Source organism: Lactuca virosa, chromosome 6, assembly GCF_052849685.1.
Source record: "Lactuca virosa cultivar CGN04683 chromosome 6, Lactuca_virosa_CGN04683_v6, whole genome shotgun sequence".
Classification (NCBI taxonomy): domain Eukaryota; kingdom Viridiplantae; phylum Streptophyta; class Magnoliopsida; order Asterales; family Asteraceae; genus Lactuca; species Lactuca virosa.
This window is the reverse complement of record NC_136431.1, coordinates 103,487,719-103,511,636: the sequence shown is the minus strand read 5'-3', so window position 1 is coordinate 103,511,636 and position 23,918 is coordinate 103,487,719. Positions and strand designations below refer to the sequence as shown.

General features: G+C 37.1%; 1 protein-coding gene and 1 long non-coding RNA gene across 11 annotated transcripts; one reads left to right on the top strand and one right to left on the bottom strand.

Moving 5' to 3' along the window:
• Positions 1–3,901: 3,901 nt before the first annotated feature.
• On the top strand, positions 3,902–4,717 carry LOC145121810 (uncharacterized). Its single transcript, XM_079057510.1, has one exon. It carries the CDS (start codon positions 3,902–3,904, stop codon positions 4,715–4,717), a length of 816 nt encoding a protein of 271 aa, XP_078913636.1.
• A 16,111-nt stretch (positions 4,718–20,828) lies between these two features.
• LOC145122629 (uncharacterized) lies at positions 20,829–22,870 on the bottom strand. Of its 10 annotated transcripts, none has more exons than XR_013714686.1 (5): positions 22,576–22,870; positions 22,105–22,481; positions 21,898–21,968; positions 21,583–21,733; positions 20,829–21,034 (listed from the first exon to the last, which is right to left on the bottom strand). It is a non-coding gene; the product is annotated as an uncharacterized LOC145122629 (long non-coding RNA). The 10 variants fall into 10 exon arrangements; XR_013714687.1 differs by having other exon boundaries at positions 21,921–21,968; XR_013714689.1 differs by having other exon boundaries at positions 21,583–21,700; positions 21,921–21,968.
• Positions 22,871–23,918: the final 1,048 nt, after the last annotated feature.

The following is a 23,918-nucleotide window of genomic DNA, read 5'->3' as shown; positions in this document are numbered from 1 at the left end:
TGAATGAACCATAGCAGCTATGGAATTAGTTCTTTACGAAAGAACCTTGGCAGCTATTGTCTTAGTGCCTAATAAAGAACCTTGGCAGCTATTGTCTTAGTGCCTAATAAAGAACCCTGGCAGCTATTGTCTTAGTGCCTAATAAAGAACCCTGACAGCTATTGTCTTAGTGCCTAATAAAGAACACTGGCAGCTATTGTCTTAGTGCCTAATAAAGAACCATGGCAGCTATTGTCTTAGTGCCTAATGAAGAACCTTGGTGACTATGGAGTTAGCGCCTGTTAAGTGAACCTTGGTGACTATGGAGTTAGCGCCTGATAGCTATGGATTTAGTACCTGATAGATAAACTTTGGCAGCAATGGACTTCGTGCCAATTCCTTAGGTCAACCCTTAGGAACGAATGAATAAAGGATAGTTGATTCTTAGCGTAAAACCTTAAGAAATAAAGAAGATAATAGGGATGGGTAATTGGGTTGATTGTTTGATGATTAAATATAATAATTATATTATTGTGGGTTGAAAACCCTATATGCTCACCAGGCTCCCAAGCCTGACCCACTCAGTTTTCTTTGCATTACAGGTAATGGCACAAGAGTATACGTTGGTGGACTTGACGAGAGATTTTGGATTATAGATCAGTAGTTATAAATAACTGTTGTAAGGTCTATTTTATACTGTTTATGCTTTTGGTCTGTATCGGAACATGATATCCCGAGATTTTGTTATTTAATGAAAATACATTTCTTTAAAGAAATGCTTTGATAAATTCTTATCACATTTTGTTTTGGGAACAAATTCCGCAACTGTTTTCTGTAAACGATTACTCTGATTTTAAAACAAAGCATAAACAAATCGGTCTTTTCTGGCCGAGAAATTGGGGATGTCACAGTTGGTATCAGAGCACTAGTTTAAGCGAACAAGAAATTTGTAGGATTTCTGATAGTTTCATTTTTATTACTTATTTTTATAGTTTATTTTAGTTTATTTCATTCATATTTTAGTTAATTCTCATGCATAATTTCCTTTTTGTTATTTTATGACTATTTCGGGTACTTTCTAGTTTCGTGAGCTTAATTGCATATTTTAAGGAGACTAGCGGAACGGGATCTTTAAGAAGAAATTGGACTTGGAAGATAACAAGAACTTTGGGCTTGAAAGCTAGTGGAGATGATGCATGGAGGGAACTTGCTTAACAATTGAAGGTTTTGGAATAACATAAATGGGCTACCAAGAGTTGTGCAATTGGGCTGGAGCATAAACTAGAAGAATGGGTTGGTTTGTAATTTTAAATGGCCCAAATTATACCATCAGCTAGACCCACACGGTCCGTGTGAGTCCGTACGCGGTCCGCGTGAATTGTGCTGGAATGATTTCGGGTTTTTGACTTGTTGACTCTATTATTGGATGCTTATTGGGTATCTTTTGGTGGCTTTTTGAATCCGGAAAATGGTCTTTTTGGCTGGAAAATGGGTGCACTTTTCATGCCCATCCCTCATTTAATCATTACTCTTACTATAAAAGAGAGGGAGGGCAATGGAAGAAGGGACAACTACACACTTAGATACAAAAGATGGTATTCTAGTTTCCTTTGAAGATTGGTGTTTCTCTCTTCCATCTATCATGTTGAATAATGTTTGGTATTTCTAAACTCTTTTGCATTTCTTTTATCTTAGCCATGCTTGGCTAAGACTTTCATTTGGTTGGCTTTTGATGTAATTGCTTGAATATTTTGGTTATTTTGAAGAACACCATGAACTTTTGTTTAATGTTTATGATTATATTTTCTATGAAAACTTCCTTGATGTTTATATATCTTTGGTCATGAATATTGATATATGAATGTTATTTTTGTTGGTTAAATTCTTGGCTAAGTAATGGGTCTTCAATTTAACAAGCAACAATTAGTTTAAATGTTTGTTTTCATTTCATTTAAACTAAGGAAATATTTTCTCCATAGTGGTAATGAAAGCAATTGATTACTCTTTGGATTTGGTAACTCGTAAAACTTAATGCTAATTGATTTTCACAAAACTACATGCTTCATTAGTTTTGTGACTTTGATTTAGGAAATGTACTATGAGCTTCTCTAGTCATTTTAATACAAAAGAAGAGTTGAGGCAACTTATGCTTATAAATTGCTATAGCCAAGTTAAATTATAAACACAAGTATTGCACCTTGGCATTCTCATGATTAATTAACCAAATGTTCAAGTAATGAAAGTCCAAAGTCAACCATCTTTCTCTTATTGATTTTACATCAAACTTTATCTTTATTAAAAATGTTTATTTAAATCTTAGTGTAATCATAGTTCTTTCTTAAAAATCTCAAAATATCAAAATCCCCTAATTTTATTTCATTTTAGTTTCACAAGTGTTTGTACAACAAGATTATCATAGAGTCATAAAAATTGGACCAATCTCCGTGGATACGATCCCTTTACCACTATACACTATTTTAGCGTATAATATTTAGGGTATTTATTTTTGTTGGCCTCGACAACCACCAAATTTTGGCGCCGTTGCCAGGGATTGGTTTATTTTTAATCAATTTATTTCTCTATGCCCAGATCTCAACGTATAGGTAACTTGATTTACAACCCGGAAATTGAAAAAGAGGCAAGGCGTTTAACGATGGAAAAACGAGTTAAACGTGGTCAAACTTCTAACCCACGAGGGGACCCGTAGGTTGAAGCTGTTTCACTAAGTGATATAGAACCCGATTCTAGTCCCGACCCTCGCCAAGAAATTCCCGAAACACCACCTCTACAACAAATTCCATCCATTATTGAACCAATTGCAATGGCGGACGGAGGAGAAGTTCCTGAAAGAACTTTGAGGCAAATGATGGAGACCGATGTTACACAAACTCCAACTGGCATCAATTACCCGCTTTTGGAAGGGGGTTCGGAATTGAAGTCAAGTTTAGTCCATCACCTCCCGACTTTTCGTGGGTTAGAAAATGAAGACGCGCATAAGCATTTGAATATGTTCCACATTATTTGCACTAGTATGAAGCCACAAGGGTCAACCGATGACCAAATCTAGCTAAGGGCGTTCCCCTTTTCATTGGACGATAGAGCAAAAGATTGGTTATTCTATCTTCCACCGGGGTCAATCAATTCATGGACCGACATGGCAAGAGTTTTTCTTGATAAGTTCTACCCCGCTTCTAGAGTCTCAAGTCTTAGAAATGAGATTTGTGGAATCCGCCAAGGTCAAAGTGAGACTTTTCATGATTATTGGGAGAGGTTCAACAACTTATGCTATAGTTGCCCACAACACCAAATTCCGGAACAACTCCTCATTCAACACTTCTATGAGGGATTGTTACCAATGGAGAGAAGACTAGTTGATGCCTGAAGTGGTGGTGATGTCTTTAGTAAAACTCCACAACAAACAAGACAACTTTTCAGCACCATAGCCGCAAATTCTCAACATTTTGGCCCGCGCCAAGACATGAAAAGAGATACACAACAAAAAGTCAATGAAGTGGGAACATCAAGTCTTGAATCTCAAATCAAGGATCTAACTTCTGTCGTCCAAAAGCTAACCATGAGACAAACTCCACAAGTGATGGTTTGTGGAATATGTGCAACAATGGGACATCCTACGGATATGTGTCCCATCCTTCAAGAAGATGCGGAGCATGTAAATGCCACGGGGGAGTTCCAAAACTACCCCAACAAGCCATCCGGTTACCAAAATGCATATAATTCAAGTTGGAAGCCAAATCCCAACATGAGCTACAACCCAAGACCAATGCCTCAAAATGTATTGGTTAGACCATCCTATCCACCATCACAACCTCATTACCAACATCAACAACCACACTATCAACCCAAACCGTACCCTCCACATCATCATTAACAACATCCTCAATCTCAACCAAGTAGCTCTGGAATGTCTCTCGAAGACATTGTCAAATCCCTAGCCACTAGTACCCAACAATTCCAAAAAGAAACAAGAACTAGTATCTCCAACCTTGAATCACAAATTGGAGATATAGTTACATCCATAAGCAAGTTGGAGTCCCGTGGGAAATTACCTTCTCAAACTGAAAAGAACCCAAATGTCAATATGGTAACCTTGAGAAGTGGCAAACAAGCCGGAGAAAGTATTTCAAAGAAGAAACCAAGAGATGAAGAGGAAGAAATAGAAGTTATTCCTGTTGAAGAACCTATAGTCAAGAACAAAGCACAAGCTGGGGTTCCAAAGAAGACTACCCCTCTAATAACACCCATAGCCACTCAACCGCCATTTCCCTCCCGACTTGCAACTTCAAAGAAGAATATGGAGGAAAAGGAGATTTTAGACACCTTCCGAAAGGTGGAAGTAAACATTCCTTTACTCGATGCAATCAAACAAATTCCGAGATATGCAAAATTCTTGAAGGAGCTTTGCACCAACAAGAGAAAATTGAAAGGAAATGAGAAAATCTCTATGAATGAAAATGCATCCGCGATTCTACAAAGGAAGCTTCCACCCAAGTGTAAGGATCCTGGAATGTTCACGGTCCCTTGCAAGATTGGAAATGTCACTTTTGGAAGTGCTATGCTTGATCTTGGTGCCTCTATCAATGTCATGCCCTATTCGATGTATGAATCATTGAATGTCGGGCCCTTAAGTGAAACCGGTGTTATAATCTCTCTTGCTGATAAATCAAGTGTATTTCGTAGAGGCGTTTTGGAGGACGTCCTAGTGCAAGTGAACCAATAGGTCTTCCCTGCGGATTTCTATGTCATTGATCTAGATGAACAAGTGTCCTCAAAGTCAGGTCTAATTTTACTTGGGAGACCATTTTTGAAGACGGCTAGAACAAAGATTGATGTTTATGCGGGAAGCTTAACAATGGAGTTTGATGGTGAAACAATAAGTTTTAACATCTATGATGCTATGAGGTATCCTAGTGATGTCTCATCTTTATGCTTTATAGATGTTATCGAACCATTAACTCAGGAACTGTTCGAGTTGTCTAATGATGACATGTTGGAAATGGTTTTGAGCAAGGGATTTGATTATGCGAAATTAGCCGAGAAGTTGAAGCTCTACTCGCTAGACCCCGAAATTGAAAGAATAGTCAACAATTTAGAGATCAAGAAGACCACCCAATTTAATGTGAAGCAAATTGAAGTACCTCAAACTCACACAAGATTGCCACCCTCCCTTGTTAAACCGCCAGAATTAGAATTAAAGGTACTTCCTCACCATTTGAAGTATGCGTATTTGGGAGACAACGAGACTCTTCCGGTCATCATTTCAACTCGCCTAACAAAGTGGGAAGAAGAACAGCTGCTCAAAGTATTAAAGGAACATAAAAAGGCAATGGGTTGGATGATCGCGGATATTAAAGGTTTGATTCCCTCTACTTGTATGCATAAAATCTTAATGGAGGACGATTGTAAGCCAAGTAGGGACGCGCAAAGAAGGCTGAATCCGACAATGATGGAAGTGGTCAAGAAAGAGATATTGAAGCTCCTAGATGCAGAAATGATCTATCCAATCTCGGATAGCAAATGGGTGAGCCCGGTTCAAGTCGTGCCAAAGAAGACGGGAATCACGATGGTCGAGAATGACAAAGGTATGATGGTCCCCACCCGTGTGCAAAACGGGTGGAGAGTATGTATTGACTACCGCAAACTCAATGCAAGCACAAGAAAAGATCATTTGCCATTACCTTTCATCGACCAAATGTTAGAAAGGTTACCCGGGAAATCTCATTATTGTTGTCTAGACGGGTACTCCGGTTTTCACCAAATCCCGGTGGCACCGGAAGACCAAGAAAAGACAACATTTACATGTCCATTTGGCACTTTCGCATACCATAGAATGCCATTTGGATTGTGTAATGCCCTGGCTACTTTCGAACGTTGCATGGTTAGTATCTTTTCCGAATATGGCGAAAACATAATTGAGGTTTTTATGGATGACTTTACAGTATATGGGAACTCGTTTCAAGAATGCTTGACCAATCTTACCAAAATTTTGAAAAGATGCATTGAAACAAATCTAGTTTTAAACTTTGAGAAATGTCATTTCATGGTAAGTCAAGGTCTCATTTTGGGTCACATTGTGTCTGAAAAAGGAATTGAGGTAGATAAGGCCAAGATTAATGTTATTTAAAGCTTACCTTACCTAACTTGTGTTAGGGAAGTTCGTTCTTTTCTGGGTCATGCAGGTTTCTACCGACGATTCATCAAGGACTTTTCAAAGATAACAAGACCAATGTGCCAACTCTTGCAAAAGGAGGTTGATTTCGAGTTCAACGAGGCGTGCAAAGAAGCTTTTGAAAAGCTCAAAGAGTTGCTTACATCCGCTCCCATCATTCAAGCACCAAATTGGGATCTCCCTTTTGAGATCATGTGCGATGCAAGCAACTACGCGATAGGTACCGTTTTGGGTCAAAAGAGTGTGATAGCCTCCCACGTGATCTACTATGCATCAAGGACACTAGACAATGCTCAAAGCAACTACTCTACCACGGAAAAGGAGCTATTATCCATAGTGTTCGCATTGGAGAAGTTTCGGCAATATCTACTTGGCACCAAAGTCATAGTGTATTCGGATCATGTGGCTCTCAAATACTTAATGACAAAGAAAGACGCAAAGCCAAGACTCATCCGGTGGATCTTATTATTGCAAGAATTTGATTTGGAGATCCGAGACAAGAAGGGATGTGAGAACCTTGTTGCCGGTCACTTAAGCCGGATCACCTCAAATGAAACTCCTCTCCCGTTGCGGGACGAGTTTCCGGATGAGCATCTCTTTTCCCTCACTCAATCTATTCCTTGGTATGCCGATATCGTTAACTTTTTGGTCACAAAGAGGTATCCCGACACATTCACACGTGCTCAGAAAGACAAGTTGAAAAGTAATGCAAAATACTATATGTGGGATGAACCTTATTTGTGGAAACATTGTCCTGATCAACTCATTAGGCGATGTGTACCCCAACAAGAGCACCAATCCATTTTGCAATTATGTCATGAATTTGCTTGTGGGGGACACTTCAGACCTAACCGGACTTTGAGAAAAGTCCTTGAGTGTGGATTATTTTGGCCAACTATGTCACGCGATTGCTACTTGTTTTGCAAAACTTGTGAACGGTGCCAAAGAACGGGAAACATTTCGCAAAAGAATCAAATGCCCCAAAATCCAATCCTTGTTTGTGAAATTTTTGACGTATGGGGGATTGATTTCATGGGCCCATTTCCCGTCTCATTTGGCAACGTTTATATTTTGCTCGCGGTTGACTATGTTTCTAAATGGGTTGAGGCCAAAGCCACAAGGTCAGACGATGCCAAAACGGTTATCGAGTTTTTAAAGTCTAATGTTTTTGTGAGATTTGGTGTACCCAGGGCTTTGATTAGTGATCGGGGGATGCATTTTTGCAATAAGATGATGGAGGCCTTGCTGAAAAAGTACAACGTGACCCATCGTGTCTCTACCGCCTATCACCCTCAAATAAACGGTCAAGCGGAAGTTTCGAATCGTGAAGTGAAAAGTATACTTGAGAAAACAGTGAATCCCTCAAGAAAGGACTGGAGTTCAAGGCTTGATGATGCCTTGTGGGCCTATCGGACCGCTTACAAGACCCCGATAGGAATGTCCCCGTTTAGGTTGATTTTTGGAAAGCCGTGTCATCTCCCCGTCGAATTGGAGCACCGTCCATTTTGGGCGGTCAAGCAATGTAATTTCAATATTGATGAAGCGGGGAGACATAGGAAGCTTCAACTCCAAGAGCTGGAAGAATTGAGGAACGACTCCTATGAAAACACAAGGATTTATAAGGAGAAGACGAAGCTATTCCACGACAAGTCCATCACCCGGAAGCATTTTAAACCAGGGCATAGGGTCCTACTATACCATTCAAGATTGAAGTTATTTCCAGGCAAGCTAAGGTCAAGATGGATTGGACCTTTTGTTGTGATAAAAACATTTGATCATGGAGCGGTAGAAATTTAGAGCGAAAAGACAGGGCAAATCTTTAAAGTCAATGGGCATCGATTGAAACCTTTGTATGAAGGTTTTAATACAAATGTCCTAGATGTCATCCACTTGGATGCCCCGGTTTACCAAAATTGAGAGGGAAGTACGTCTCGCCAAAGACGTTAAAGAAGGGCATTTTTGGAAAGCAATGTGCTTTCAAATAAATCTTGAATTGAAAAAAAAAATCACGCGGACCGCGTGTACTCGAGAAACGTCCGCGTTTATAAACAAACGAACCGCGTGTGGTCCCAGAAAACGTCCGCGTCCATCATCCGAAAACAGAAGAGTTACAGTCTAATTCATGCGGACCGCGTGTACTCAGAGGGTTGTCCGCGTGTATATTAAAACGGACCGTTTATGAGCATAGGACTGATTCACGCGGACCGCGTGTACTCGCAGTCGCGTCCGCTTGAGTTGTTGACCAACGTTGACCCGGGTGTTGACCAAGTTTGACCACGAATTAAACCCCTATATGCTACAGTCGGCCCTTCTCCTTCCCACTTCTTCTTCTTCCTTTCCTCCAACCTCCATTAGAGAACCTCCATATCCACCACCAAAACTCAGTTTCCCGTCAAACCGCCGGTTGGAATTTCACGAGACCACCGCCAGTCTTCTCCAATTTCCGAGCTCTACAAACCCCACTAAAAAACTGGTCCAATCTGTTGTTGTAGCTCGGGGCACCACCATCTCTTGACCGCCACTTCCTGGGTCTTTTCCGGCCAACTCCGGCCACTTCTCAAAATTCCGACACCACCATTGTACTCCTCTTGGACAAGGCTACAGAACCCACCATAGGGAGTCGATTGGTGATTTGGATTGAATTATCATTTGTTGAAAATTGTGGTTCGTATAGTGGTTATTTTTCGTGTAGGTTTTCCATGTCTACATCTAGGAAGCGCTCGGCTGCTGCCCGAGGCAAAGCCCCGGCTACAAATCAAAGCAATGCTCCCGATATCCCAAGATTTCGGGATGCCAAGGCAGCCGATAACTACACGAAGAGCTTGACTAGGAAGGTTGCATCAACCAAATTCGTGTGCAGACCCACGCTCATATCGTTAGGGGTTCTTGAAGGGGTCACCCAATTGTTCCGTAACATTGGGTGGGAAAACCTTCTCAACCTTATGGCACACACTTACGAGCTCCCCACTACAGAGTTTCTTGCGGATTGTGGGTATGATAGCAAAAAAAAGAAAGCCGCATTCCAACTTCTAGGGGACCGACGGTACATCGATTTTGCAACGATAAATGACATCTTGGGTTTGCCTTCTTCAAACACATCCACAGTTTTCGATGTCCTACCTGCTGAATTCAATCACGAGACCTTTTGGACGGAGATCACCGAGGGTATCTTTTCATGTGCCGGTCGGGACAAAGCAACCTCTATCATCCACCCATGCCTCCACATTGCCCATCGCATCTTGGTGTGTACAGTTTTTGCCCGCAAAGAAGCAGGCCAGGTCACCAAAAATGAGCTCTTCTTCCTTTGGTGTATGACGAGGCGTGACAGGCCACCAATCCCGGACTTTGCTTCATTCTTTTTCCACAAATGCACACACCTGAGGTCCAAAACATCCGGTGATATTTGCATTGGCGGATTTGTCACGCTTTTGGCTCGCGGTCTTGACATCGAGCTCCCAGATGAATACCATCATGTTGACAACAAAAATCTTTTGGATGAACGCGCTCTAATAAACATGCACCACACGTCGCAGGGATAGGAGCAGCTTCACATGGTATTGTCCTCAAGGGGTCGGGTATCTCGTTCTTCCCGACCCTCGAGTCACCAATTTCACCTTCCACGATCGTAATCAGTGGAGACTCACGAGGACCATCACTCAGTCAATCAATGAAGATGTGCTCCAGGAACAAGACGAGGATGAGATGCATATTGATGACGAGACCGGCGATGAACACGCCCATGGTGCACAGCACCCCCAACCACAAGCTCCTCCCGGGTACTACCAGCTTCCCCCCAATTTTGCCGAACGGTTCGAGACTCTTTGCGTCTCCAACCAAATCATGTCCCAGCAAATGCATCATATGTGGGGGTGGCACCAATCCCAAAACCATTTTGAGAACCTCCCAATTCCACCTCCATATCCATACCCTCCACTCACCCATCCTTATCCACCTCCACCTTACCCTTACCCCTACCCCCAATACCCGTATCCTCCTCCAGATCCCCCGGTTTAGGTACTTTCGCCTCGCCCCAAGCATTGAGGACAATGCTTATTTTTAAGCTTGGGGTGGGGTATTTCCTTTTTACTTTTAACTTTTTATGCATTTTTTTAGTTAGGTTGCATAACATTTTAGTTTTTAAACTAATTTGCATTCAAAAAAAAAAAAAGATTTTATTTTCTTCTTTTCAACTTTTTATTTTCATAACATTTAGCTTAGGGCATTAGCATTCATGCATTTTTGTTTTCTATTTATTCTCACCTCTCTTGGATGCCCTGAAACAGGTTCACAGTTATTGTATCATTATTAGTCCAGGATCTTGTTGCTATCTCAACCATCGAACCGGGACCACTAGTTGCGGTTTGGGATTCCATACTTGGGATCAGATGCTGGAAGCTTAAAGGGATAAGTGATCATGGCCAGGTAGTTTCATGAAGAATTATGCATACAATACTAACAACTGTAGGATATACTATAGCAATGGATGTTCTTAACCTTGCGGTCACTACCGCTGAGAGGATCACACTTGATCATATTTGAACTGTTAGGATGAAGCATTGGTGCTTGTCCCCGAGTAGAATCCATATCCGGTCTCTTTACATCACCATATCTTTTTGCGATTTTCTTAGGATTTTAGAGAGTCTTTTAGTCCGCATATGGACATTTTCATTACTTTTGAAAAAAAAAATAGCATGCGAATTTCCAGCTGCAACTATCTTAAATAGGTGACCGGTTCAATTATTGAACAAATTTTCCAACATTTTGGTCACCCGGCGTTTGATATTCATTTGTATAGGCTTTTTTTATTGTATATAGATCGAGTTGTTTCTTTGCAAATTGGTGATGTTAGGGAGACTGTCGAGTCGGGAGACTGTCGAGTCGGATACTACAGGAGGTTTGGGCCAACACTAAGTGAACCGATTCCTACAACGGTGCCCGAGCGATTAAACCCAATTACACATGAGAGTAGCCGAAAGACGTGAGATCAGAGTGTACACTTAAAAGAAGAGCTCCACACGAGCCCGTCCAGTTGCTTTCTCCCTACTACAGATGTTCTTCATTATATGCATGTTCCATTGAGGCTGCGACTGACCATCCCTCCTTAGTCACCTAAAGGAGTTGTCATGGCTGTGGTTTATGGTCCCATTGTCATCGGATGAAAAAGTTGTGAGATAGCAGTGAGATCAATTCTGACCATGTTGACTAACGTTGAACAGGTTCCATGGTTCTATCCATTCTTTTTATTATTTTTAGGGTAGTTCGTCCCAAGTTCATTTTAGTCTTGTCTTACTTGAGGACAAGTAAGGTTCAAGCTTGGGGTGATTTGATAGTTTCATTTTTATTACTTATTTTTATAGTTTATTTTAGTTTATTTAATTCATATTTTAGTTAATTCTCATGCATAATTTCCTTTTTGTTATTTTATGACTATTTCGGGTACTTTCTAGTTTCGTGAGCTTAATTCCAGATTTTAAGGAGACTAGCGGAACGGGATCTTTAGGAAGAAATTGGACTTGGAAGATAACAAGAACTTTGGGCTTGAAAGCTAGTGGAGATGATGCATGGAGGGAACTTGCTTAACAATTGAAGCCTTTGGAATAACATAAATGGACTACCAAGAGTTGTGCAATTGGGCTGGAGCATAAACTAGAAGAATGGGTTGGTTTGTAATTTTAAATGGCCCAAATTATACCATCAGCTAGACCCACGCGGTCCGCGTGAGTCCGTACGCGATCCGCGTGAATTGTGCTGGAATGATTTCGGGTTTTTGACTTGTTGACTCTATTATTGGATGCTTAGTGGGTATCTTTTGGTGGCTTTTTGAATCCGGAAAATGGTCTTTTTGGCTGGAAAATGGGTGCACTTTTCATGCCCATCCCTCATTTAATCATTACTCTTACTATAAAAGAGAGGGAGGGCAATGGAAGAAGGGACAACTACACACTTAGATACAAAAGATGGTATTCTAGTTTCCTTTGAAGATTGGTGTTTCTCTCTTCCATCTATCATTTTGAATAATGTTTGGTATTTCTAAACTCTTTTGCATTTCTTTTATCTTAGCCATGCTTGGCTAAGACTTTCATTTGGTTGGCTTTTGATGTAATTGCTTGAATATTTTGGTTATTTTGAAGAACACCATGAACTTTTGTTTAATGTTTATGATTATATTTTCTATGAAAACTTCCTTGATGTTTATATATCTTTGGTCATGAATATTGATATATGAATGTTATTTTTTTGGTTAAATTCTTGGCTAAGTAATGGGTCTTCAATTTAACAAGCAACAATTAGTTTAAATGTTTGTTTTCATTTCATTTAAACTAAGGAAATATTTTCTCCATAGTGGTAATGAAAGCAATTGATTACTCTTTGGATTTGGTAACTCTTAAAACTTAATGCTAATTGATTTTCACAAAACTACATGCTTCATTAGTTTTGTGACTTTGATTTAGGAAATGTACTATGAGCTTCTCTAGTCATTTTAATACAAAAGAAGAGTTGAGGCAAGTTATGGTTATAAATTGCTATAGCCAAGTTAAATTATAAACACAAGTATTGCACCTTGGCATTCTCATGATTAATTAACCAAATGTTCAAGTAATGAAAGTCCAAAGTCAACCATCTTTCTCTTATTGATTTTACATCAAACTTTATCTTTATTACAATTGTTTATTTAAATCTTAGTGTAATCCTAGTTCTTTCTTAAAAATCTCAAAATATCAAAATCCCCTAATTTTATTTCATTTTAGTTTCACAAGTGTTTGTACAAAAAGATTATCATAGAGTCATAAAAATTGGACCAATCTCCGTGGATACGATCCCTTTACCACTATACACTATTTTAGCGTATAATATTTAGGGTATTTATTTTTGTTGGCCTCGAAAACCACCAATTTCTAGACTTAAACTTAGAATGCTAAGCGATGATTGTGAGATGAGTGTCTACCATATTTTAAGACACGAGCACTAGTATATTTTAGGAAAGTTGCCTAAAATGATTTTATGTGCTAAAAGTTATATGTTTGCCATATATGATATTATTTGTTCGGATCTATGGTCTGTTGCCGACCGAGTCTGGAAACCTTATGTGTTCAGGATTCTAAGCGTACGACTACGGTATTAGAACTAGCATGTAAACATTTCAGAGTGATAAGGAGATTTATATGTCTATCGTAAATAAAGCTTTCTTATCTTAAATTCTCGACTAAGTACACCGAACGTCTGCTTGGGTGCACAAAACGTTATGATGAAGACTCATAGAGAATTGAGTAAACGGAGGAAATGAAAGGCTTATGATAGTGAATGACACCTATCGGAAGATATCGTAAGAGTGGTATCTTACCTTTAGAATATGTATGATAAAATAACATAACGTTTAGAGGTGTACGATACGTCTGAGGTACACCTTCGATTGGCAGGATGGTGGAACGATTGGTGTAATTCTTGAACTTGTCCCATCGTCTGGAATTTCCATCACCAACCGACTTGGAGTAGAATTGATGATTAAAGATACGCATGGAAGAAGTCATAGTAGAGTCTAGGAAAATTTTTATGATTAATTGGACACATTCGTATGTGTTAAATTGTTTTGTGATTTTAGGACTTGGGGACTGCGAGACAATACTTGGGACGAGTATGAGTAGGTGTTAATAGTAGTAGAGATCTATACTACTGGAAGCACAAGACTCACGCTTGGATCAGGTAAAGTCACAAGGTTACCAAGAAGCTTGTAATTGAGTTCGTTTTTATTCAAGTATGTCGTTACCATTGTTTCGATAATGACTAAAAAGACAACTGATATTCTGACCCTAGTGGTTATATCAAATTGAGTCCGACTACGATGAGTTTGTTACGTGGTTCAGAGAACCAAGTTGGATGTAACATCTGACTTAAGTCAGAAGATTGAAATCAATGTGATCAATAGCATCGCGCTCGTTGTTAATGAAGCTTGTAGCTAGAAATGCTACATGTAAAAATGTGATTATATCACATTAGAATATGAAGGAAGGTATATTCCATTATCGAATTTGACTCTAAGAAACTTGAGTCTAAGCGTTGCATCATACGATGAGAGGTCATTAGAACACGACCCATCGGTCTGTTACAATAGATAAAGGAAAGTACTTATTCTAAGAAGAAGAAGGAGTCCTAAGTAAGGATTTATTTTGTAACTTTAAGGTTACGATTGAAAGTCCAACATAGTACGAAGAGCAGATGCAGGATTGAGCACTACCTGCTATCGAGAAGTCCAAGAGTTAGACACTCTTTCGAGGAAACATAGAACTTACAGTTATTACCTAGGATGAAGATATAACGTATGGAATCATTATACAAGTCCTATTTCGTTGATGATTCCAGGACGTAATCATCCTAAGGGGGAGATAATTGTAACGCCCGTAGATCCGGGCTAGTCAATTTAGAGACGATAAGCATCAAAAATGACTTTTTGATGGAAGATTATTTAGAAGGATTAATCTTGACCAAGTTGTAGTATATGTCTCAAGGTTTCCGAAAATATAAAGAACGCCGAAATCCGAGTTATAACAAAGAAGTTATGACATGTCGAAGTTTCGCGACAGAACAGGCACGACACAGCGCGACGTAAATAGTGAATTTACGATAGAGCGATATTTGGATTTAGCGATCTAAACGAAAGTTGTAGAATACGTTAAACCAAGAGCGTGCATGAAAAGAACGCCCAAATCTGACTTCGTATGAGGAAGTTATGATTTTTCGAAGTTTCGGCTTAGCGGTGTACAGCCCGAAGTTCGAATATGAGATCGAGCAATATTTAGCCGAAACAATCTAAACGATAATCGAAGATCTCGTTGATAGTAGTCCAACGGTAAAAAGACAGACGAAAACGGACGTCAGATGAAGGAGTTATGAATTTCTAACGGAGTTTTCCTGTCCCGACCTACTAAAAATAATATAATAAAAATAAAATCAAAATTATCCCACAGAGTCTAAACGATAGTTGTAGAGCATAGTCTCACCTACGCGTCGATGTAAATAACGTCGAAAACCGAGCTCGTATGCGAAAGTTATGAATTTCTGAAGTTCGGGGCGCGAACCCCGATACTGTGTCAGAGTTCACGACGTGAATATAGTGTTCACGACGTGAACTTAGTGATTTGACCTTTCAGAGCCTGTCAGATGCAACCTGTGATGATGCATGCAGTGACGACTAAGTTCACGACGTGAGAACTTAAAATTCACGACATGAGAGCTGAAAAATGTCCCTATAAATAGAATTCAAGGGGCAGCTGATTTTGGTTGTTCAATCTCTTCTCTCCCACTCCCGATACTCTCTCTAAGCCCTATTTTAACCCCCCGAAGCCCCGGTATCATCCCGAGACACGAAGCAAGTCCCGAAGCCCGAAGATCCCGAGAAGAAAAGAGTTTCCGAGCCGAAGCTCTGCCTGCGAGAAGCCCGGTGTGTGAAGATCTTCCAGTTTCACCGATGAAGTACTACTCTTAGAGCCGTAATGCTGTCCGATCATCTTCTGATCAAGTGAGTGTATAGTCCCTTTCATAAACACGATCTTAGTACAAGTATTGGTTGAATGTATTATATCTATGTTATGAGTGAGTGTATAGTTACTTTCTTCTAGCATATAAGTATTAAGTATTTGCTACGAAATACGTGTTATGTGTTTATATATTGTTGTTTATTTGAGATAAGCATGGAATGGATGTTTTATATAGGTTTTAAATGAGTTAAACTGTATATGTATGTTATATCTACAAATATGTTGGGTAGAACATGGGTAGACGAATTAGATTTAGTACTGTAAAGATACTCCTCGGTAGCTATGGATTTACTACTGTATAGATGAACCTTGGTAGCTATGGATTTAGTACCGTATAGACGAACCCTGGTAGCTATGGATTTAGTACTGTTAGATAGACGATAATAACTATGGACTTAGTACCTGTTAGATAAACATTGGTAGCTATGGATTTAGTACCCGATGAATGAACCATAGCAGCTATGGAATTAGTTCTTTACGAAAGAACCTTGGCAGCTATTGTCTTAGTGCCTAATAAAGAACCTTGGCAGCTATTGTCTTAGTGCCTAATAAAGAACCCTGGCAGCTATTGTCTTAGTGCCTAATAAAGAACCCTGGCAGCTATTGTCTTAGTGCCTAATAAAGAACACTGGCAACTATTGTCTTAGTTCCTAATAAAGAACCATGGCAGCTATTGTCTTAGTGCCTAATGAAGAACCTTGGTGACTATGGAGTTAGCGCCTGTTAAGTGAACCTTGGTGACTATGGAGTTAGCGCCTGATAGCTATGGATTTAGTACCTGATAGATAAACTTTGGCATCAATGGACTTCGTGCCAATTCCTTAGGTCAATCCTTAGGAACGAATGAATAAAGGATAGTTGATTCTTAGGGTAAAACCTTAAGAAATAAAGAAGATAATGGGGATGGGTAATTGGGTTGATTGTTTGATGATTAAATATAATAATTATATTATTGTGGGTTGAAAACCCTATATGTTCACCAGGCTCCCAAGCCTGACCCACTCAGTTTTCTTTGCATTACAGGTCATGACACAAGAGTATAAGTTGGTGGACTTGACGAGAGATTTTGGATTATAGATCAGTAGTTATAAATAACTGTTGTAAGGTCTATTTTATACTGTTTATGCTTTTAGTCTGTATCGGAACATGACATCTCGAGATTTTGTTATTTAATGAAAATACATTTCTTTAAAGAAATGCTTTGATAAATTCTTATCATATTTTGTTTTGGGAACAAATTCCGCAACTGTTTTCTGTAAACGATTACTCTGATTTTAAAACAAAGCATAAACAAATCGGTCTTTTCTGGCCGAGAAATTGGGGATGTCACATATTATGTGCTTATAATGAGTATTGTGATATCATGCATTATGTCTTTGTGATTTATGTTGGGTATTATTCTGTTCTTACTGAGTTAGGACCGGAGGGTCCTCCCGAGTTGTGGGACCGGAGGGTTCCACTAAGACACATTAACCGGAGGGTCTTATTGGAGTATAGCCATGAGAGGCAATTGATATGTGTGTGGTATTTTGGGGAACTCACTAAGCTTTGTGCTTACCGTGTTATGTGTTATATGTTTCAGGTATTTCTCAGGATCACGGGAAGGCGTCGACTTGATTGTACACACGAGGAGGAGTTATATTCGAGGATCTTGGATTTTGTTATTTTGGATATGTGTTTTGATAAATTAAGTTTTGGAGTTTTTGTGACTTATGTTCATAAACATAAAATGGGATTTTTAAATGAAAAAATTTGTTTGAAAATTTACGTTGTTACAGATCATTTGATTGTTCCAAAGGAGATAGTTAGAGGAAGAAAGTTTGATGGTGATCATGTGGAGGAGAATGTTCATGGGTAAGGTAGTATCGTTGGATGAGGAAGACATCACAACACTGGAATAGAAAAAAAATGACAGCAGGAATAAAGAACAGGAGCTGGAAGGAAGAAAGATCGAGAGGTAGGGAGGGAAAGGGTCAAGACCCACTGACTTCTGATACCATGTGTGTAAGAGACACTTGGATACCCCACAATGGAGGGGATCCAATACTTAAATAGAAAAGAAAAGTGAGCAAAGACTACCTTAAGAATGAGTAAAATCCAACTGAAATAAATACAATAACTTATTCTAGCTATTAGGTTATACTATATTACTATCCAATTTAATCGGACTATAGAGTCCATTTTGCAGTAGTATTTATATTATAAATTAAAAACACCCCACCTATTTTTGAAAATTATAATTAATTTGTGACAAAACTGCAAAAATGTCCCTATGGTATGAATTTTTTCCGGGTTTACGTCCAAACCTCGACTTTTTTGGCTTCGTGGTCCTCTTAGCTATGTTTTTATGTGGAAATGGTCTCTACGAAAATTTAAATGACTATTATACCATTTTATTTTAATTTTTACATTTTTTAATATCTAATTATAATATTTTAATAATTAAAACAATAGAAAGGGGCCACAAACATCCTCTCTCTCTCTCTCTCTCTCCCACCCACCATCACCCTCCTTCCAAAATCAATCAATCAATCCACCCAAGAAAACAGAAATTTTGAATCTTCCCAACTATGGATTTGGCATAAGGATCCGGTTCATACGACCCTGGAGAACTTCCAGGTCCATCGTAGCCTAGTGGTGCAATTGAGCTACCCAAACCCACTGGCGCTGTGTGCTTGTCCACTAAAACAAGCTTGGGGATCCTCGACGCACTTATCGGCCGACTCAGGGCACGTACGAGGAGAAAGGCGGCAATTAGAGTCAAACCGGTTTGGCGCGACAGTTATAAGGATATATTTGATGGAGGTGAAAGATAGTCAAGCCAAGGATAGAGGTATTTCGTATGATTTCTCATGTGTGTGTGTTCATCCGATCTGATTTCGTGTGTGTGTGTGTGTGTGTTCGAATCAGAAACCCCAAACATGTGTGGGTGTATGGGTGTGTAAAGTCGATTCCGGAAAACAAACATATGGGTATGTATTTCAAGAACATGTTTCTGTCAAGGTGTTCTTGGGTGGATCTGAACTCTTTTTCGTCTCTTTCCTCGCTTCAGGAACAAAATCAAAATTGAACACGTAATTTTGTGAATGAAGGGGTTTCTTTGGGTTCATCAGATTTGGATACGATTTTTGTTCTTGGATGTTCATCAGATCTAGATATGATTTTTGGTGAAAGAGGGAAGAAGATGAAGAACACAAACTAATGATGGTGTTTGGTGGTAGCTTCGATGGAGTGTGTGTGTGTGTATGTGTGTGTGAGGGAGAGAGAGAGAGAGAGGTGGGCCCTGTTTTTATTTTTTAATTATTAAAATAAATAAATAAATATTAGATTTAAAAAAAATGAAAGAAATATGGAAAATAAATACACCAAGGGTATTACAGTCATTTCAAAACTTGGATGGAGCAAATATGCAATGAAACTAGTTCAAAAGGTCCACGAAGCCAAAAAAAAATCGGGGTTTGGATGAAACCCAGAAAAAATACATACCATAGGGACCATTTTGCAGTTTTTTCTTAATCTGTAAATTTTTCACTTAATCTTGCATTTTTAAGATTTCCAAAACCTAGTGTAAGGTTTTTAATAAAAAAAAGGTTTGATTGTGTACAAATGACAATTATTTAAAAAGTTAAAATAATAATAACTAATATTCATAAAAATGAAAATTATAAAAATGAATTATATAAGTGACCAACACTTAACTTTAAAATATAGTAAATGATCAAAATTGCAACTTATAAGGTACCGATAATTTAACTTTGAAATTATGAGGAATGAAAACAGTTAAATAAAAATTGATTTAGGGATAAAAATGTTTAAGAAATGAAATTTAGGAGGTGGAAATGGAAAATGAAATGAACAGTGCCTTGTGATTTGTAATTAATATATATATGAAATTCACATAAAGTTAAGCACGAAAATATAAAAAAAAATACGTCAAAATGTAGATAAATTCAAATTTAAACGACACGTACATAAAAAACAACTAAATTTTTGAGAAAGAAATTAATAAAACGGAAGTTTTAAATTCACTTCGAAACATAGATCATCTTAAATTTATATCGAAACTTATATAAAAATAAACACATATAAAATCAGTGGCGAGGTTATTTGTTAATATGGTGGGTCACTTGACCCACCTTTTTTTCTAATAACAAGATGTATAAACTTAAAAATTATGACCTGCCTAAAAATAAATAAATGAACGACCTTAATTCCGTTTGTTGACTTGCACCAATTAATTAGCTTGGGCTTTTTTATGCAATAATTATTATTCACGGGTTTTCTTATGTAGTTATTATATATATATATATATATATATATATATATATATATATATATATATATATATATATAGATAGAGGATAGTTCAAATAAAAACAGTAAATATTGTGAGAACGTAAAAACAATTTTTTATGTTATTATTCTACAATTAATTTTGTATCGACAACTTTATGTAATTATTCAGCAAAGAATAAATGAATAGTCAAAGGTTAAAATTAAAATTAGAATTTACTACAAAAATGCACATACATAAGTTTATAATAGAATAATAATATTATAATGAATATATGACTAATCGAAAGTTAATATTTATATTAGAATTATATATATATATATATATATATATATATATATATATATATATATATATATATGTGGTTAAGATCGGTTGACAACTCATAGTTTTCCGAAAACTAGAGAACTAAAGGTGGAACGTTAGATCAAAATTATCTCATTAAGGACATGATCGTCATGTTACCAATCTAATTTAATGTTTAATTTTTTTGTGTATTATTCGAAATATTAATAAAAATGCCTAAAAATTGACATAATACACCAAAATTTTGAATTTTTTTAAAAAATAATATTTTTTGTTTTTTTTTTTAAAATGAAAATTTTGTATTTTTTTGGAAAACATGATTTTTTTTAAAAAATTGAAAAATATATTTTTTTTATAAAAACTATAGTTTTTTTAAAAACCGTAAATTTTAAAAAAAAAACTGGAATAATTAAAAAAAAAAACTATAATTTTTTTTACCAAAAATCAAGATTTTAGGTGTATGTATGCATATATTTTAAAGTGCATATATGAATTTTTCTTATACAAAAAAAACTATAATATTCGTAAGTAAATCACCAAAAAAAAAACTCAATTTTATTTACGAATATATAAACACAATAGTATAAGTATTTTATTCGATACAAAATAAAATTTAAAAAACAAAAAATGCTACAAAATTTCAAAGCGTTTTCATGTCTTCGTGTCAAGATTTTCATATTTTCTTCAATTTATCACTTCTCACCTCTTCAATATTTTCCACAAATTCTTCCAAGTCTAAAAGAAAATTAAAAAAAAAATTTGATTTGTGCAAGAACACTCACAAAAATGCATGTGTGCATATAGACATAATTCATATGTGATGATGTGATTCACTTGTGATTTACATGTGATTCATTTGTGATTTACATGTGATTCATATGTCATTCATTTGTGATTTAAATGTGAATCACATTTAATTCATATGTGATTCATTTGTGATTTACATGTGAATCACCTGTGATTTTCATGTGATTTACATGTGAATCACATGTAATTTATATGTGATTCACTTGTGATTTACATGTGAATCACATGTAATTTACATGTCAATCACATGTAATTCATGTCTAATTCACTTGTGATTGTGATTTATATGTGAATTAGATGTGATTCATGATAGAGATTAAATAAAAAATATTCCTTGGCTACGAAATGAAAGTTAAAAATATGAAAGGAATCACAATGGTCCATTCCATTCCCTCGGGCAAAAAAAAAACAACTTTTTTTCATTTGAATGGAATGAACCATTCCATTCCTTCCCTGAATACAAGCAAGAAGATTACCTAAATTTACCAAATATAGCTCCCAATCAATGAATTATTACAGCTGTAAATGATCAACTTTAGCCCCAAGCCATAGAACACGCATAGTCCATTGTAATTTACCATCAAATCCAAAATTCTGCAGCATTTTGTAACAGCAATTTATCTTTGCCTATTAGTCAAAAAATGGGACATGAACTAGATGCAGATAAAAGAAGCTTACATCATTTTCAGAGCAAAATTAAAAGATAAAATAAACACTATTATTACATCATTCAATTATAATATAAACTTCCATTAGAATCAATAATCATGAAAAAGAGATAAACCTCATACCCATAGGAATATGGTTTGCTTACAAGCTTAATGTTGATGAGATCTTTAGTGTCATCGATATATTCCTTAAGCTACATTTGGATAAATTTCAATCATGTTAAAAGTCATGGTAGATGTAAATCTGTATAGTTGGAGGAATCTTTCTTTTAATCTTTGGACTAAAAGTAACAGTCAAACAGATCCACGATTAGTATATCAGAATCGCACCTTCTTCGATTCCATTCCGTTTGACATCCACGATTCCGGAGTATTTCTCAACAAGTGTTCCGAGTCCTCGGGAGACGTAATCGACTGAGAACATGTGTATTGTTCCATCGGATGATCCGACACAGAGTGCACGAATGATTTAGAGAGATACGAAAGTAAGTAATTACCTCATATTGATCCCAGACTTGATTGAAGGCGACGAAGTCTCCGGAAGCGATGAAGATGTTGACATATCTGAGTACATCAACGATTTCAGGGGAGGATCGTCAGATTCTTTTCTTCTCGGCTCCGACTTTCTTCATTTTCCGTTTTGCTTGACCTAATTTTTTAGTTTTGGTTCCGTAAATGTATCGAAGAGTGAGAAAGAGTAGTTGCCTCTGCAAGGTGTTTTTTCATACCAAAATTGTAGTTGAAGCAACGTGTTTGTGGAGATAGATCCAATAGGGAAAGCCAATAGAATTAAACACTTACAGGGGAAAGTGATGGTCGTTGCAATCGTCGGAGATGGCATCGATGACTCACTATCGTTCGTTGATGTGGATTTCGGAACAGATGTGGCGATTCAGGCGAATAGATTCTGCGAGGTGATTGTGGTGTAGGTTTTAAAGGAGGCGACGATGGTGTAGGTTTGGAGGAGGCGATGGTGGTGATGTTTTTTAGGGGAGATCGGTGGAGTTGATTGTGGTGCTGCAGGTTTTAGAGAGAGATCGTCCACCAGAAAGGTACGATAGTCGGTCTGTAGTTTCATTGAAGAGGGATCTGATAGTGATAGATGTATTCCCTGAATGGGGTCATTTTTTTGTTATCCCTAAAACACCCTCTGTGAAATTTTGTTACTATACCCCCGCCCTTTTATTGATGTATTTATTTACAAAAATACCACAATAAATCTTGACCATCATTTTTTTTATCTAACGGTCCTCTTTTAGTTATCGGGTTCTCGAGAAACTTTGAGTTTTCAAATGATCATCTATATATATATATATATATATATATATATATATATATATATATATATATATATAACCTTATAATGTATTAAAATTTCAAAAATACACTAAACATAGAAAAGGGGAAAAAAAAGGGCAGTAATCGGAAGAACCGGTCTTTGATTTTTAGTTTCACATTCTCACCATCTCACAACTTCTGTTGAATTGTCGGTCCCCACTCATCCCAAAGTAAGTTTGAGTGTTTAAGAATTGATATCTTGATTAATTTCTTATTGTAAAAAGTTTTTTTTTTTTTTAATTCGGTTACTTAATATGGTCATCAAATCAATTGTTTGATTGCTTTCATGTATTTGTTGAGTTTTTAGTTGTTGTTTCGTATTTCATGATTGATGCTACTTAATTAAATTCATGTAGTTGCTGTTTATTGACTGATTTAAGAACTATTTAATATATGATTATATTTTAATATATGTAAATTATACTTGTAAACATATTCTATAATTTATGAATTTTATGTTTTCGTATCAGTAAATTATAGGGTTTTAAAGAGAATCTATAAATTACTATTAACTATTGTTTCAGCGGCTAACAAACACGAAGAATCGCAAATTGCTATTACATAGTGCAATGTGAGCCGCCCTTATTTTAAAATCCTTGCACCGCCCTTAGATCCATGAGCATCAAAAAGACCACGAGGACCAGTATCGTGTGAATTGATAATCGATAATTTAGTTGTAGATTTAATTGCATTCACAATTGTTTTTTTTAATTATTGATTATTAATACTAAATCCATAAGCGTCAAAGCTTTTGAATTTTTTATTATACTTATTCTTCGTCGGGTACAATTGTAAGAACTTAATTT

Bases quoted from the DNA above. Each gene is read 5' to 3' on its own strand.
- LOC145121810 (XM_079057510.1), top strand. From the start codon at position 3,902: ATGTCTCTCGAAGACATTGTCAAATCCCTAGCCACTAGTACCCAACAA.